Source organism: Cheilinus undulatus, linkage group 13 (genome assembly GCF_018320785.1).
Source record: "Cheilinus undulatus linkage group 13, ASM1832078v1, whole genome shotgun sequence".
In the NCBI taxonomy this organism is placed as follows: Eukaryota; Metazoa; Chordata; class Actinopteri; order Labriformes; family Labridae; genus Cheilinus; species Cheilinus undulatus.
This window is the reverse complement of record NC_054877.1, coordinates 42,951,066-42,963,964: the sequence shown is the minus strand read 5'-3', so window position 1 is coordinate 42,963,964 and position 12,899 is coordinate 42,951,066. Positions and strand designations below refer to the sequence as shown.

At 37.3% G+C, this 12,899-nt stretch overlaps 1 protein-coding gene across 3 annotated transcripts in view; it reads right to left on the bottom strand.

Annotated features, from left to right (window-relative positions):
- The window catches only part of LOC121520026 (epidermal retinol dehydrogenase 2-like), a 42,971-nt gene that overhangs the window by 12,694 nt on the left and 17,378 nt on the right, over nt 1-12,899 (bottom strand). Inside the window, exons 6-7 of one of the 3 annotated variants that reach the window (XM_041803233.1) lie at nt 12,082-12,207; nt 7,384-9,083 (exon numbers count right to left, since the gene is read on the bottom strand). In XM_041803233.1, the coding sequence (XP_041659167.1) occupies nt 8,981-9,083; nt 12,082-12,207 (229 nt within the window). In that variant the 3' untranslated portion in view covers nt 7,384-8,980. Of the gene's footprint in view, nt 1-7,383; nt 9,084-12,081; nt 12,208-12,899 lie in introns of those variants that run through there. The other 2 variants (XM_041803234.1, XM_041803235.1) reach the window with 2 other exon arrangements.

Genomic DNA, 12,899 nt, shown 5'->3' with positions numbered 1-12,899 from the left:
TGGCTCGTCAGTCCACAGAAAATTTCTCCAAAAGTCTTGGGGATCATCAAGGTGTTGTTTCTTGGCAAATGTGAGACAAGCCTGGCACGCCAGTAGACGAGTGGTTAAGGTGCATGCCATATACGCAGGCGACCCGGGTTCGAATCCGGCCCGTGGCACTATTTCCTGCATGTCTCTCCCTGCTCTTTCCCCTGTTTCCGACTCTATCCACTGTCCTATCAAAATAAAGGCCAAAAATAAATCTTTAAAAAAAACAATGTGAGACAAGCCTTTGTGTTCTTTTTTGTCAGCAGTGGTTTTGATCTTAGAACTCTCCTATGGATGCCATTTTTGCTCATTGTCATTTCTTATGGTTGAAGCATGAACTCTGACCTTAACTGAGTCAAGTGAGGCCTGCCGTTCTTTAGATGTTGTTCTAGGTTCTTTGGGACCTCCTGGATGAGTCAATGTACTCTTGGAGTCATTTTAGTTGGCCTGTCACTCCTGAGAAGGTTTACCACTTTTCCAAGTTTTCTCCGTTTGTAGATAATGGCTCTCAACACAGTTGGTTGGAGTCCAAAAGCCTTAGAAATGTCTTGGTAACACTTTCCAGGCGGGCAGATGTCAGTGACTTTGTTTCTTATCTGACAGTATTCATGAATTTCTGTAGATGGTGCCACGATGTGTTACTTTTTGCAATCTTCTAGCCTACTTCACTTCGTCAAACAGGTTCTGTTTAGAGGATTTCTGGATTCAACAGGTTTTGGAAGTAATCAGATCTGAGTGTGGATGATAAAAATGAACTAAGCTTTCCAAAAAGGTAGGTTTGGATGGCTTTTTCCCTTAATAAATGAAATCATCATTTTAAAAACTGCATTTTGTATTTACTCTGGTTATCCTTGTCTATTTTCATTAAATTTTGTTTAATGATCTAAAACATTTGAGTGACAAATATGCACAAAAGTAAGAAATCAGGAAGGGGCAGATACTTTCTCATTATTGCATTGAACGTCAGTGTGTACTGTGCTGTTTCTCCTCTTGTGTTATAATTTCTCTGTCATGTAGTGTTTTAATTTCTGGTTATGATCTCTGGCTGCAGGTAATCAAACCTGACAACTCTCACGCGTCACAGTCGTCCTTAATATCAACACGTTGAAGTAAATACATTAACAAAGTGAAACCTGCAAACACAACAGCTCCTAACGTGACGGCGCACGCTTACGTTTGCTACCAAAATAAAAGCTTACCTTACGGGAGTGTTAGACGTCTTTAACGGACGTCACAGAAAAGTTCTGATACCTCAGAATGAAACAGACGCACAAGACTCCACCATTAGATTCTATTTCTTCCTCCTTCGTCTTGAACAAAAAGCTCCGTCTCTGCAGGATCCTCTCTGTAATGTCGCCACACGACTCACTAAGAACCCACCTTGGCTTCATTCCTCTCCTGAACTTTGGCGACCGCTTGTCTATCCATCAAGGATGAAGTTGCAGATGTTAAAGCCCAAATAAACCTACTGGAAGCATTTGTAAACTTTTGTATTTTTGAGTTGTTTTAATGAATGTATATTATATATTGAAACAAGGCCATGCTTTTCTCTCACAGATGTTATTTGGAGATGAACAGACGATAATCAGCAGTAAAACGTCCATGGAGTGAAGTAATTACTCCTCACAGGCTCTTTATAAGGTTAATCCTCCATGAAATGTAAAACTACTCAGCAGCAGATTCAGTCTCTCCTTTGTGGAGTTATCATATCTCTCCTGACACCATCATTTTCACACCTCATCACTTACATTTCTGCTCCGATGTTCCTGTGTCTGCTGCCTCGTACGATCACTGCGATTCCATAAAATGAATGGCGTGCATGTACGAGCAGCTCAAAGCCGTCCTCTGGCTCTGTCTGAAGCTCATAAAGTCACATAGGGACGTATCAGACACCTGATTTACTTCTTTATTACGTCTCAGTTTGTCGAGTTCCCTGGCTCTTTGAAACGCGGCCCTGATTTTATGGAGTCATTCATCACATTTCTCTCTGCTATTGGGTGAAAACATTAAGGCATGACGAGTCTTTACTGATTACTGTTGAGTTTAATGTGTGAAATTTAAGATGTAGAAAACAACCAGAACATTCAGCTCCAACTCCTACCTTCCCTCCATCAATACCCAAAAATATTTCAGTCAGTCAGACAATTCATGTAAGTGATGAGGGATACATGATGGTGGACTTTTGCAAACATTTACAGATTCATTTTAGCTGATACACATGTTGATAGTCATCAACACAGTCAAAGTGAAAACCGATTTCAAAAATACACGACTGCATAAATATTCACCTCCTTTGAAGTTACTAACCTAGTTCAGCAGAGATCCAACCAGCTGGTGCTAGCAGTCTCATGGTGTTTTTACCTGAGAGCAGTGAATGTGTCTCAAATGACTGTAGTATAAAGACACCTGTATCTGGAAGGTCCAGTCACTGGTTAACCAGTATTCCTGTCCACCATTACACCATGAAGACAAAAGAACACTCAGAGCATCTCAGAGAAAAGATGATTGAAAAGTACAAGCCAGGGGATGAATACAAAAACATTTCCAAGGCACTGAACATCCCCCAGAGTTCAGTTAAATCCATCATCAAGGAATGGAAGGAATATGGCACATCAGGACATCCTCACAAACTGAGTGACCGTGCAAGGAGACTAGTGAGAGAGACCACCAAGACACCTATGACAATTCTGAAGGAGTTAAAAGCTTCAGGAGCTGAGATGGGAGAGACTCTGCAGACAACTGTTGGCCAGGTTCTTCACCAGTCAAAGCTTTATGGGAGAGTGGCAAAGAGAAAGACACTGCTGAAGAATAGTCGAGATTTAATCTGAGTTGAGTTCTCCAAAAGTCATGTGGGAGACTCCACGGTCAAGTGGAAGAAAGTTCTTTGGTCTGATGAGACCAAAATGGTGCTTTTTGACCATCAGACAAGACGCACATCGCCACAAACACACTGTGAAGCACGGTGGTGGCAGTATCATGCTGTCAGGATGCTTCTTCATGCTTCAGCAGCCGGCCCTGACAGGCTTGTAAAGATAGAGGGTAAAATGAATGCAGCAAATTATAGGAACATTTTGGAGGACAATCTATTGCAGTCCGCAAGAGAACTACGGCTTGGGAGAACATTTATTTCCGAACAAGACTATGACCCTAGACATACAGGGAAAGCTACAAAGACAACAAGGTGAATGTTCTGGAGGGGCAGAGTCAAAGCCCAGACCTCAATCCAATAGAGAATTTGTAGCTGGACTTGAAAAGGGCTGTTCATACCTGGTCCCTGTAAAACCTGACAGAGCTTGAACAGTTTTGCAGAGAAGAATGGAGTAAAACTGCTGTTTCCAGATGTGAAAGCCTAACTGAGACCTATCCACATGGACTCAGTGCTGCTTTTACTAAAGACTGACTTGAGGGGTGTAACTATTTATGCTGGCAATTCTTTTACATGACATATTTTTATTTAACGGACATTACTTTGTAGAAATCCGTTTTCACTTTGACATTCAAGAGCTTTTTTATCTTTATTTTGTCAAAAAAGCCAAATCAAATTTGTATATAATTAATGGAAGGATTAAACATTCAAGGGGTGAATACTTTCTTTAGGTAGCATATCATAGGCCAGCTTAAGGGTGACAGGGGCACCAATATGCTCTGAGCAGACTACCCTGGCCTCAGCCCTGTGAAACCTTGGTCAGAATGTCCTTTAGTTCCTCCCAATGTTCCCTCATTAATTGTTCATATTTACGGCCCATTCCTTGACCTCAGTATCAGGATCTTATTGTTGGTCCCTCTAATTTTTCATTCATTCTGAGTGAGTCTTTACTCTTCTCTAAGCGTCTTGTCTTAGTGAGCCTCAGTTTGTGAATAAAGCCGGTTCTCATAATCATAATGGACTAGATCTGTGAGTAACATCACATCATAAACACAGTGAATGTTTTGTGTTTAAAAATAGTGCATGTAGAGATGTTTGAAAGTGATGTGAGAGCAGACGAAGCTTTAAGAATGGCTCAGTGATTCAGTGATGGGGAAACAATCAGGGTCTGTTTTTATCACTGCTGCCCACATGTCACCGTCTTTGTTTAAAGCACAATGTGGGCTTTTGGATGTCAGCCGAGTATTCACCGTGTAGAGCATTTCAAAACTTCAACATGACTCTAGTAAAAACATCTCTTTTAACTGTATGTCAACAAAAACTGAAGAATGAACAAAAGACGTTCATGCTCTGCTGAAATAAACTGCATTAACTCCAGATGGTATTTTGTGCCTGTCATTTGAGCGGCAGGGGTCTTGTTGGGATGGTCCCAAAAAGGAGCACTGAAATCTGTGCTTTCACTCATCAGATGTGTTGGCATTGGTGCCACATTGGTACCAGGATCAGTACTTATCCCTAAAACTAAAAAAAAAAAAAAAAAAAAAAAAAAACACACAGCGGTTTACGTCTGAAAAAGGGCTCTGAGGGTTTAGTCACTCTTAAAAAAAATTCAGCCGAAAGATGTTGGAGGGGCTGATAATTTCGCCCTCATCTGTGGATTATTAACCCTCAGCCATCACTGAATCGAAAGGGTTGTACATTTTAAATCAGATGCTACACAAAAACTAATAACGCATCAAAGTCAATATTTTGACTGATGTTTGACATACTCAGGACCGATTTTAAAAAAACACACCCCACCCCCAACATTAGTTTTCTGAAAAATATTTACTGTTTTGTGGGGGGTTTTTAGAAAAAATATTACCATCCTGTAATTAAACTGGTGGTTAAAGGGTTAAAATCCTGAAAATTTTTCAGTATTTGTTTTGATCAGAACTGAAGTTGATTAAAAGATCTGACTAAAATGTATACTATTTTTACTGCCATTTTTGGAAGTGGATGTTTTTGTCCCTATTGACTCAAAAGGGTGGTAAATTTTAAATCGGATGCTACACAAAAATTAATAATGCATCAAAGTCAATATTTTGGCTAATCATTGACATGTCCACGCTGGATTTAGAAATAATACTGCAGCCATCCAACATTTGGTTTGAGGAAGATATCACATTTTCTTTGTTTTTTTCACAAAAAACAACATTGACTTTAAGTAATCCAACTGGCATTTAAAGGGTTAAAATCCTCAAAATGATTGAATGTTTGGTAGTTTTGAGCACAGCTGAAGTTGTTTAAGAGATTTATGCAAAAAAGCAGAAAAAAAAGATTAATCTGTTAAGTTTTTATAGCAGTTTTTTGAAAGTGGACATTTTTTGTCCTTATTGGCTTTAAAGGGTAGTAAATTTGTTTCTCATTGTTTCCCTGACCTATTAGAGCAACTGAAATTTGAATTTGAAAATTTGCCAAGAAAGAAACTTTGTTACAGAAAATTACACCATATGGACTAACAGCCAAAATGGTGAGCAGAGAAAGAGGAATAATTTGCCCAAATGGACAAAAATGTCCCCAGTGATGCCTGAAGGTAAACAGAAGCAGTGGTGATGCTGCTAGAATCTGACAAACATCTGTATTACCACATTATTGCACAACCATAGCGCCCGGATTTTACAATTTCATAGGATTCAAATAGAAAGAAAGATAAATGTATACAAAAAAGGTAAATCTGACGACTCCACACTCCCTCTCCAAGCTTCATGCTGGTTTGACTTTATTACAACCACACAGCATTCACATTTATACCAAAATACACAATTTTTATTGGCACAATCATAATAATACAGACACCAAACAGCAAAGTACAACAATAACAATAAAAACCTGAGAAAGAGCAGCGTGTAGAGATTACACATCGATTCAAATGGACACCAAACATGTCCAAACACCACCCAACACCGTGAGAAAATGTGGCCCAAACACCATCATAGACATCACCATTCAGTGCTTAACAAAGCAGAAAATACTCTCCGTTTAAAGTCAAATTATCTTTAGTTTCTTTGACACGAAGAACAAATCATCTCAGTGAATCAATGAAGACAAATAAACCCAGCAGAGACACAAACAGCAGCATAAAGTGCTCTCCAAAGTGCATCAGTGCAGCTTATTTTCTCCTCACATCCATCAACAACAACACGATACTGGTGTAAATCACTCTGGGATCTTTGAGCAAAGCAACATCACTGAAAACAAATCAACATGGGCCTTTTTTATTCACTTTGAGAGAAATATCTTTATGCATTAATGCTAACAAACTACTGAAACTATTCATGTTAGAAACAGGAATACACCAGAATAGGTGGTCTAAGGATTAAATGCCTGGTGTCTTAGTATTTAGGTAACATCCCTCAAATTCTAGGCCCACTACGCCCTTTCAGTGCTTTATCTAAACTGTAACACAGCCAACCGCCACTAGTGCCAACTGTAGCTCCAGTTACCGGCTGCTGACGTGCTGCCTTAATGCTCTTTATGTACACAACAGTGAACTGATAGCACTGATAGCATCTCATATGAACGGACTGGTTTAGCTCCATTTTCATCCAGAAAAAGGGGATAAAGTTAAACGTAGGCTGTGCAGGGTTATACTCACATATTTATTAATGTGACTGATGATATTCAGCAAAGGATTGTGACCTAGTCCTGCATCGAAGGATGGCGGTGCTAGCTCTGCTAACATTAGCCACTTTCTGACTTTCTTCTGCTGTGATCCCGTCATAAAATAATGCTGTTTCCCAATTACTGTTTAAAAAAGTCAAGCAAAACGAGTAAAAAAAAAAAAAAACAACCCGCCTTCATCTTTTTGTAGGTGGGTCATATTAAGTTTAGATTAAAAAAAAAAACAGAAAAGGAAACACAAAACGTTTTAGGTCTTCAGTTTCTCTTTTTTCATTTCCCCAAAAAATAGTTACATCACAGCTTTTTTTCATCTTATCGTTTTTGTTTTCTGATACAAAAAGAAAGATCAAAGGACTGAACACTGGTTTATAACATTCTTGTTTTTCTATACATGTGACTTGGTGCAGGTGTTGTGAAAAAAAGAATGTTACATAACTAGTGTTCCATCCTTTGATCTTCAGGGTTTTTTAGATCCTGATCCCAAAAACAAAAAGATTAAAAAAAAAAAAAAAATTGTTTTTCATTTACTCATGTCTCTGTTTTTTTTTTTTTTTTTAATGAACTGTCTGAAAGCACCAAGGTCATGCTTTTTTGTGCCTGTTTTTTAATGATATTGGGAAACAGCTGGTTTCCTGATTTTTCTATTTCTCGTTTTATATTAAAATCCGTTGGCCGTACTTTTATGGTCTTTGCATTTACAGCAAACTAATTTTTTGTTTGAAACAAAAAATCCCAAACCAACCAACAAACAGTTTCTTAATCACTGTTTAAAATAGGTAAACAAAGCATGGAAAAAACTACCTTTGGCCCAGGCTGTTCTTTTTAATAATGAAATTAGAATTTAAAAAAATGGAAAACAAGAAACGTAACTATTTTTTGATTCTTGTCTTTTGTGTTCCAAAAAAAAACCTTTTTTTTTTTTTTTCATCTTACTGCTTTCATGTTCTGACCCAAAGGTTAGTTTAAATAACAAAACACTGGGAATAACATTCTTTTCTTATAATGCCTTCTGTGAGTCTCACATTAAGGAAAAAAAAGAATGTTACATCAACGGTGTTTCCTTCTTTGATCTTCCTTTTTTGATCACCACACAAAAACATTACAATGAAAAACTAACCGTATATATTTTATTCATTTCTTTTGGAAAACAGGATAAAAAGAGAAAGGGTTCAGTTATTTTTGTTTTCCTTTTTTTAGTTCCATATTTAATATGAACCGCCTGAAGAGCTGAGAGCAGCTTTTTTTGCAGTTTTGTTTTTCTATTTTTTACAGTAATTGGGAAACAGCTCAATTTTTGATTTTGGATTTCTAATCTTAACCTGCCCCTGAATGAGTTTTTGGTTTCTCACTCTTTTTTTCACCAAAAGAATTTAAAAAATGAAACCTTTTTTTCTGTTTTTTTTTTTCATATCCCAATTTATTATGAACTGCCAGAAAGGGCAGAGGACAGGTTTTTCCATGTTTTGTTTTCCTATTTTTAAACAGTAATTGGGACATGGCTTGTTTCTTGATTTTGGATTTATCATTTCAAATTAAAAATCTGGCTGTAAACATTAACCATTCAATCTGGGGTCCTGGACTCCAGTTCATCGCCGTCCTCGGCCCTCTGGTTGGCCTGTCAAGGGCACTGGGGAAGTTAACATTTAGCCTAACCAGAAACATTTTTGACCAGCTCATTGCAACATCTGAGTTTCTGAGCCTGACGGTTTAAGGGTGACGCAACAGGAAAACAGCCACAGCCAGAATACAGTCCATAAAATGTTTTTTCAATCACTGTTATAATAGGATTTGAAAAGAAACAAGCATTTTTTTGTTTTATAAGTTTATTTACTTTCTATCCTCATATCAATACCAATCAATATTATTGCACAGCATTTTCAGGCCAGAGATAAAATAGGCTTATTGTTTGGAATTATTTCATTTTCATTGTATTATACAAGATACCCCAATGACAGTATTTTCCAGTATAACCAAGTACTGATCAGCCTTAGTTTTTAATGACATTAGCATCAACCAACTGGTTGATCTGTTGTTAAAATGACAGGAAATATGATTGTTCCCCTTTGTTTGGACCAAAACATCGACAAGTTTCATTTGGAAAGTGGATTTAAAAGAAACTCTTTTAATGATTTTATGATGAACAGATGTTGCCTTTCTCTCAAATCTCTCCTGTTTTGTTACTGATGGACGTGTGTGCGACCTCCAAACACACACAAGACCAAAAAAAAAAAGACAAAACAATCAGACTTTCTATGAACACCACTGCAGCCATGCAAGACAGAAACACATGTAAAAGACGAGTGCATCCCTGTGTTGCAGGCTAAGGTTATTGTGGTTGTGATAGTGTAGTTTGTGGTGCAGGCTGAGGTTGTTGTGGTTGTGTTAGAGTAGTTTGTGGTGCAGGCTGAGGTTGTTGTGGTTGTGTTAGTGTAGTTTGTGGTGCAGGCTGAGGTTATTGTGGCAGTCTACTTGGATCAACAGTCCGAGGTACGAGCAGAGGAGGACAAACATCTTCCATTGCAGAATTCTGAGGAGGGCGAGGGAACAAATTTTCAATATATTAAGGATATACTATTCTGAAAAACAATGATTGAGGATGTTTTTACACCTTTAGCTTGTTTGTTTTGTTCTGATTCAACAATGTATTTTTCATTTAACTTGACCTGTGTTCATACACAAATATTGTACAGCGGGATGAAGCAGACAGCAGTGAGGGGCTTCTGTAATGTATATGTAGAGAACATTTCCATGCATCCTGGTCACACTTTGCATTGTGGAATTGCTTCAAAACACTAGGTTACAGTTAACCTACTTACAAAGTGAGTCATGGGTTAACTTGGAGCACAGGGAGGTCAAATATCTCGTCAATATAAGGGCAGAAAAATGTAATTGACTTAAACTGTCATTTCATTCTAACCACTACTTCATCTCTCTATTATTTTTAGAACCCATTTATTTCAGCAATGTTTTCCTCATATGGTTTTCCTTAGTGAAACTGTCTCCCTCCAGTTCCAACCTCTTTTCCAAGGGGCAAAAACAGAGAAGAAAAGCCCCCAACATCCCAAGCTTCACTAACATCTCGTCCTCTACCTTTGATGATGTCATTCTATAAAGTTAATCAAACATTCTGCACTCTACCTTTGATGATGTCATCCTTGAAAATTAATCAAACATTCTGCCCGTCCTCTACCTTTGATGATGTCATTCTATAAAGTTAATCAAACATTCTGCCCTCTACCTTTGATGATGTCATTCTATAAAGTTAATCAAACATTCTGCACTCTACCTTTGATGATGTCATTCTATAAAGTTAATCAAACATTCTGCACTCTACCTTTGATGATGTCTTCCTTTAAAATTAATCAAACATTCTGCTCTCTACCTTTGATGATGTCATTCTATAAAGTTAATCAAACATTCTGCCCGTCCTCTACCTTTGATGATGTCATTCTATAAAGTTAATCAAACATTCTGCCCTCTACCTTTGATGATGTCATTCTATAAAGTTAATCAAACATTCTGCACTCTACCTTTGATGATGTCATTCTATAAAGTTAATCAAACATTCTGCTCTCTACCTTTGTTGATGTCTTCCTTGAAAATTATTCTATTTTTCTGCTCTCTACCTTTGATGATGTCATTCTATAAATTAATCAAACATTCTGCCTCTACCTCTAGATGATGTCATTCTATAAAGTTAATCAAACATTCTGCCCTCTACCTTTGATGATGTCATTCTATAAAGTTAATCAAACATTCTGCACTCTACCTTTGATGATGTCTTCCTTTAAAATTAATCAAACATTCTGCTCTCTACCTTTGATGATGTCATTCTATAAAGTTAATCAAACATTCTGCACTCTACCTTTGATGATGTCTTCCTTGAAAATTAATCAAACATTCTGCTCTCTACCTTTGATGATGTCATTCTATAAAGTTAATCAAACATTCTGTCCTCTACCTTTGATGATGTCTTCCTTGAAAATTAATCAAACATTCTGCCCTCTACCTTTGATGATGTCATTCTATAAAGTTAATCAAACATTCTGCACTCTACCTTTGATGATGTCTTCCTTTAAAATTAATCAAACATTCTGCTCTCTACCTTTGATGATGTCATTCTATAAAGTTAATCAAACATTCTGTCCTCTACCTTTGATGATGTCATCCTTGAAAATTAATCAAACATTCGATCCTCTCACTTGAGCGATTCATGTTCTGACTTACCGTAAATAAACTGCTTTTTTCTTCATTTGTTGTTAACAATGTCAGCAAACAGCTACTACCACTGTCTGGTGGTCAGTTTATCTTACAGCCACCAGATTGTTAATTTAAAATGTGACATGCAAAATTTGAAAAAAAAAGCTCTTTCCCAATTATTGTTCAAAATCAGAAGAGCAAAACGTGGAAAAATCTGCTCTTGGCTCTTTTAGGTAGTTCAAATTAAACTGGGAAACAAGAAACAGTAGAAGAAGAATGATACTTTTTTGTTTGTTTGCCTTCCTTTTCTGTTTTTTTTTTTGTATGTTTGTTTTTGTTATCTTTTCTGTTTATTTCCAAAAAGAAATAAATAAGAAATAATTAGTTTTTCATCTTATTGCTTTTGTGGTTGGATCAAAAAGGCAAGATCAAAGAATGGAACACCTTTGATGTTACATTATTTTTTTAATAACATTTTCACACATACAAGAAAAAAAAAGTTATATATCCAGTGCTCTGTTCTTTGAACTTTTTTTAATCCAAAAACAAAGGCAAAAAGATGAAAAACGCACAATTTTTCTTTAGGAAAAGAAAACAGAGGAATGGTAAACAAATAAATGAACAAATAACAGTTTGATTTCTATGTTTGTGTTTTTTAATTCCTCATTTAATATGAACTGCTCCAAAGAGCAAATAGCACATTTCTTCAGTTTGGAGCAGTTCATTTTTCACAATAACATGGAAACGGCTTGATTCTTGATTTAGGATTTTTCATTTCAAATTAAATTTCTGTTTGGCTTAAAATATATCGATATATATATATCGATATATCGACGTCTGGTGGTACTACTGAGTTACAACCAGGCGTCAGAAAAAAATAATAGAAAATTTGACTACTACATTGAAACTAGAGTCTCAAGAGATCTACCACTTAAAAGATAATTTCCCTTCCAGTATGAAATTAGTTATTTTACAGATGTCCAAATCTCTCAATGTCTTTTAAGTCACTCCTTATTTGTGTGGCGTAAACACAGGTTCTAAACATCCTGTGAACATTTGCCATGAAAGTGCACATCAGAGTGTGTAAATATAAGAACTAACTGAAGAATAGAAAAGGGGCAGATGCTTGAAGCTCATATGTACTGCATGGTAATGAATATGTGGTGTTAGAGGTGTGTGTCTATATTTGAGCTCAGTCTGAAATGACATTTCTGGGGAGAAACCTTACATTGACTGGCTATATGTTCACAAAATACTAATTTCATGCAAATCAACTGCATGACAAAAAAAGGCTGTAAGGTTGGGAGAAAAAGGTGAACACTCACTTCTTAAGCGCTGCGATCAGGTACATGCTCCTTGGCAGCAACAGGTACACCTGGTCTGTGAGCACGGCATTGATGATCTTCTTCGCCACGTACTTTGGATCAAGGATGGGCAGCAGAGTCGGCCACCTGATGAGGATGAGGATGAGGAAGAGGATTAAAAACAAGGAGATAAAGGACATTTTCAGCTCTGAAACACTTACCACTGCACCCGCAGTAACCACTGAGACGCTGACAGTCATTCAGCTCTCATCGTTCACCTGGGATGAGCTACAGGTACATCATCAATGTTCAAGTACTGACATGTCAGAGGATGCCTGAAGCCTTGTTTATATCTGTGTTCAATACATTCAGTCATGAGCATTACATATTGTGCACTGGTGTGACTTTTATGCCAGTTCCTGGTCCCAAAATCATCCTGCAAGCTACCTATGAATAGACTTGTAATATAAATATCTGTTTAATGAGCATGATGGAGCTTATCCTTCAGTTACCTTTAACCTTTTTAAATCCCATCAGCTCATCTTCGGGTCCACTTGGACATCTGATCTAAATCTGCAGCTTTCTGTGAGGAGTTTGAGGTGTTTTTGAGATGTGGCCTTTACATGAGGAGAGGAGACAACCCGAAAACAAGCCGCCTTGGGCTGAGCCATCTCTGACGCACTAACAATCAGACAATCAGAGTCTGGCTGTCCAACGCTGACATGGGAGAACGTGTAAATGTTCATCTGTCTCTTTTCGGCTGTGGATCAAATTTTACTGTGAACTGGTATTTTTAGTACATGAGGTGATGATGACTGTGACATAGGGTTGTCTCAGGC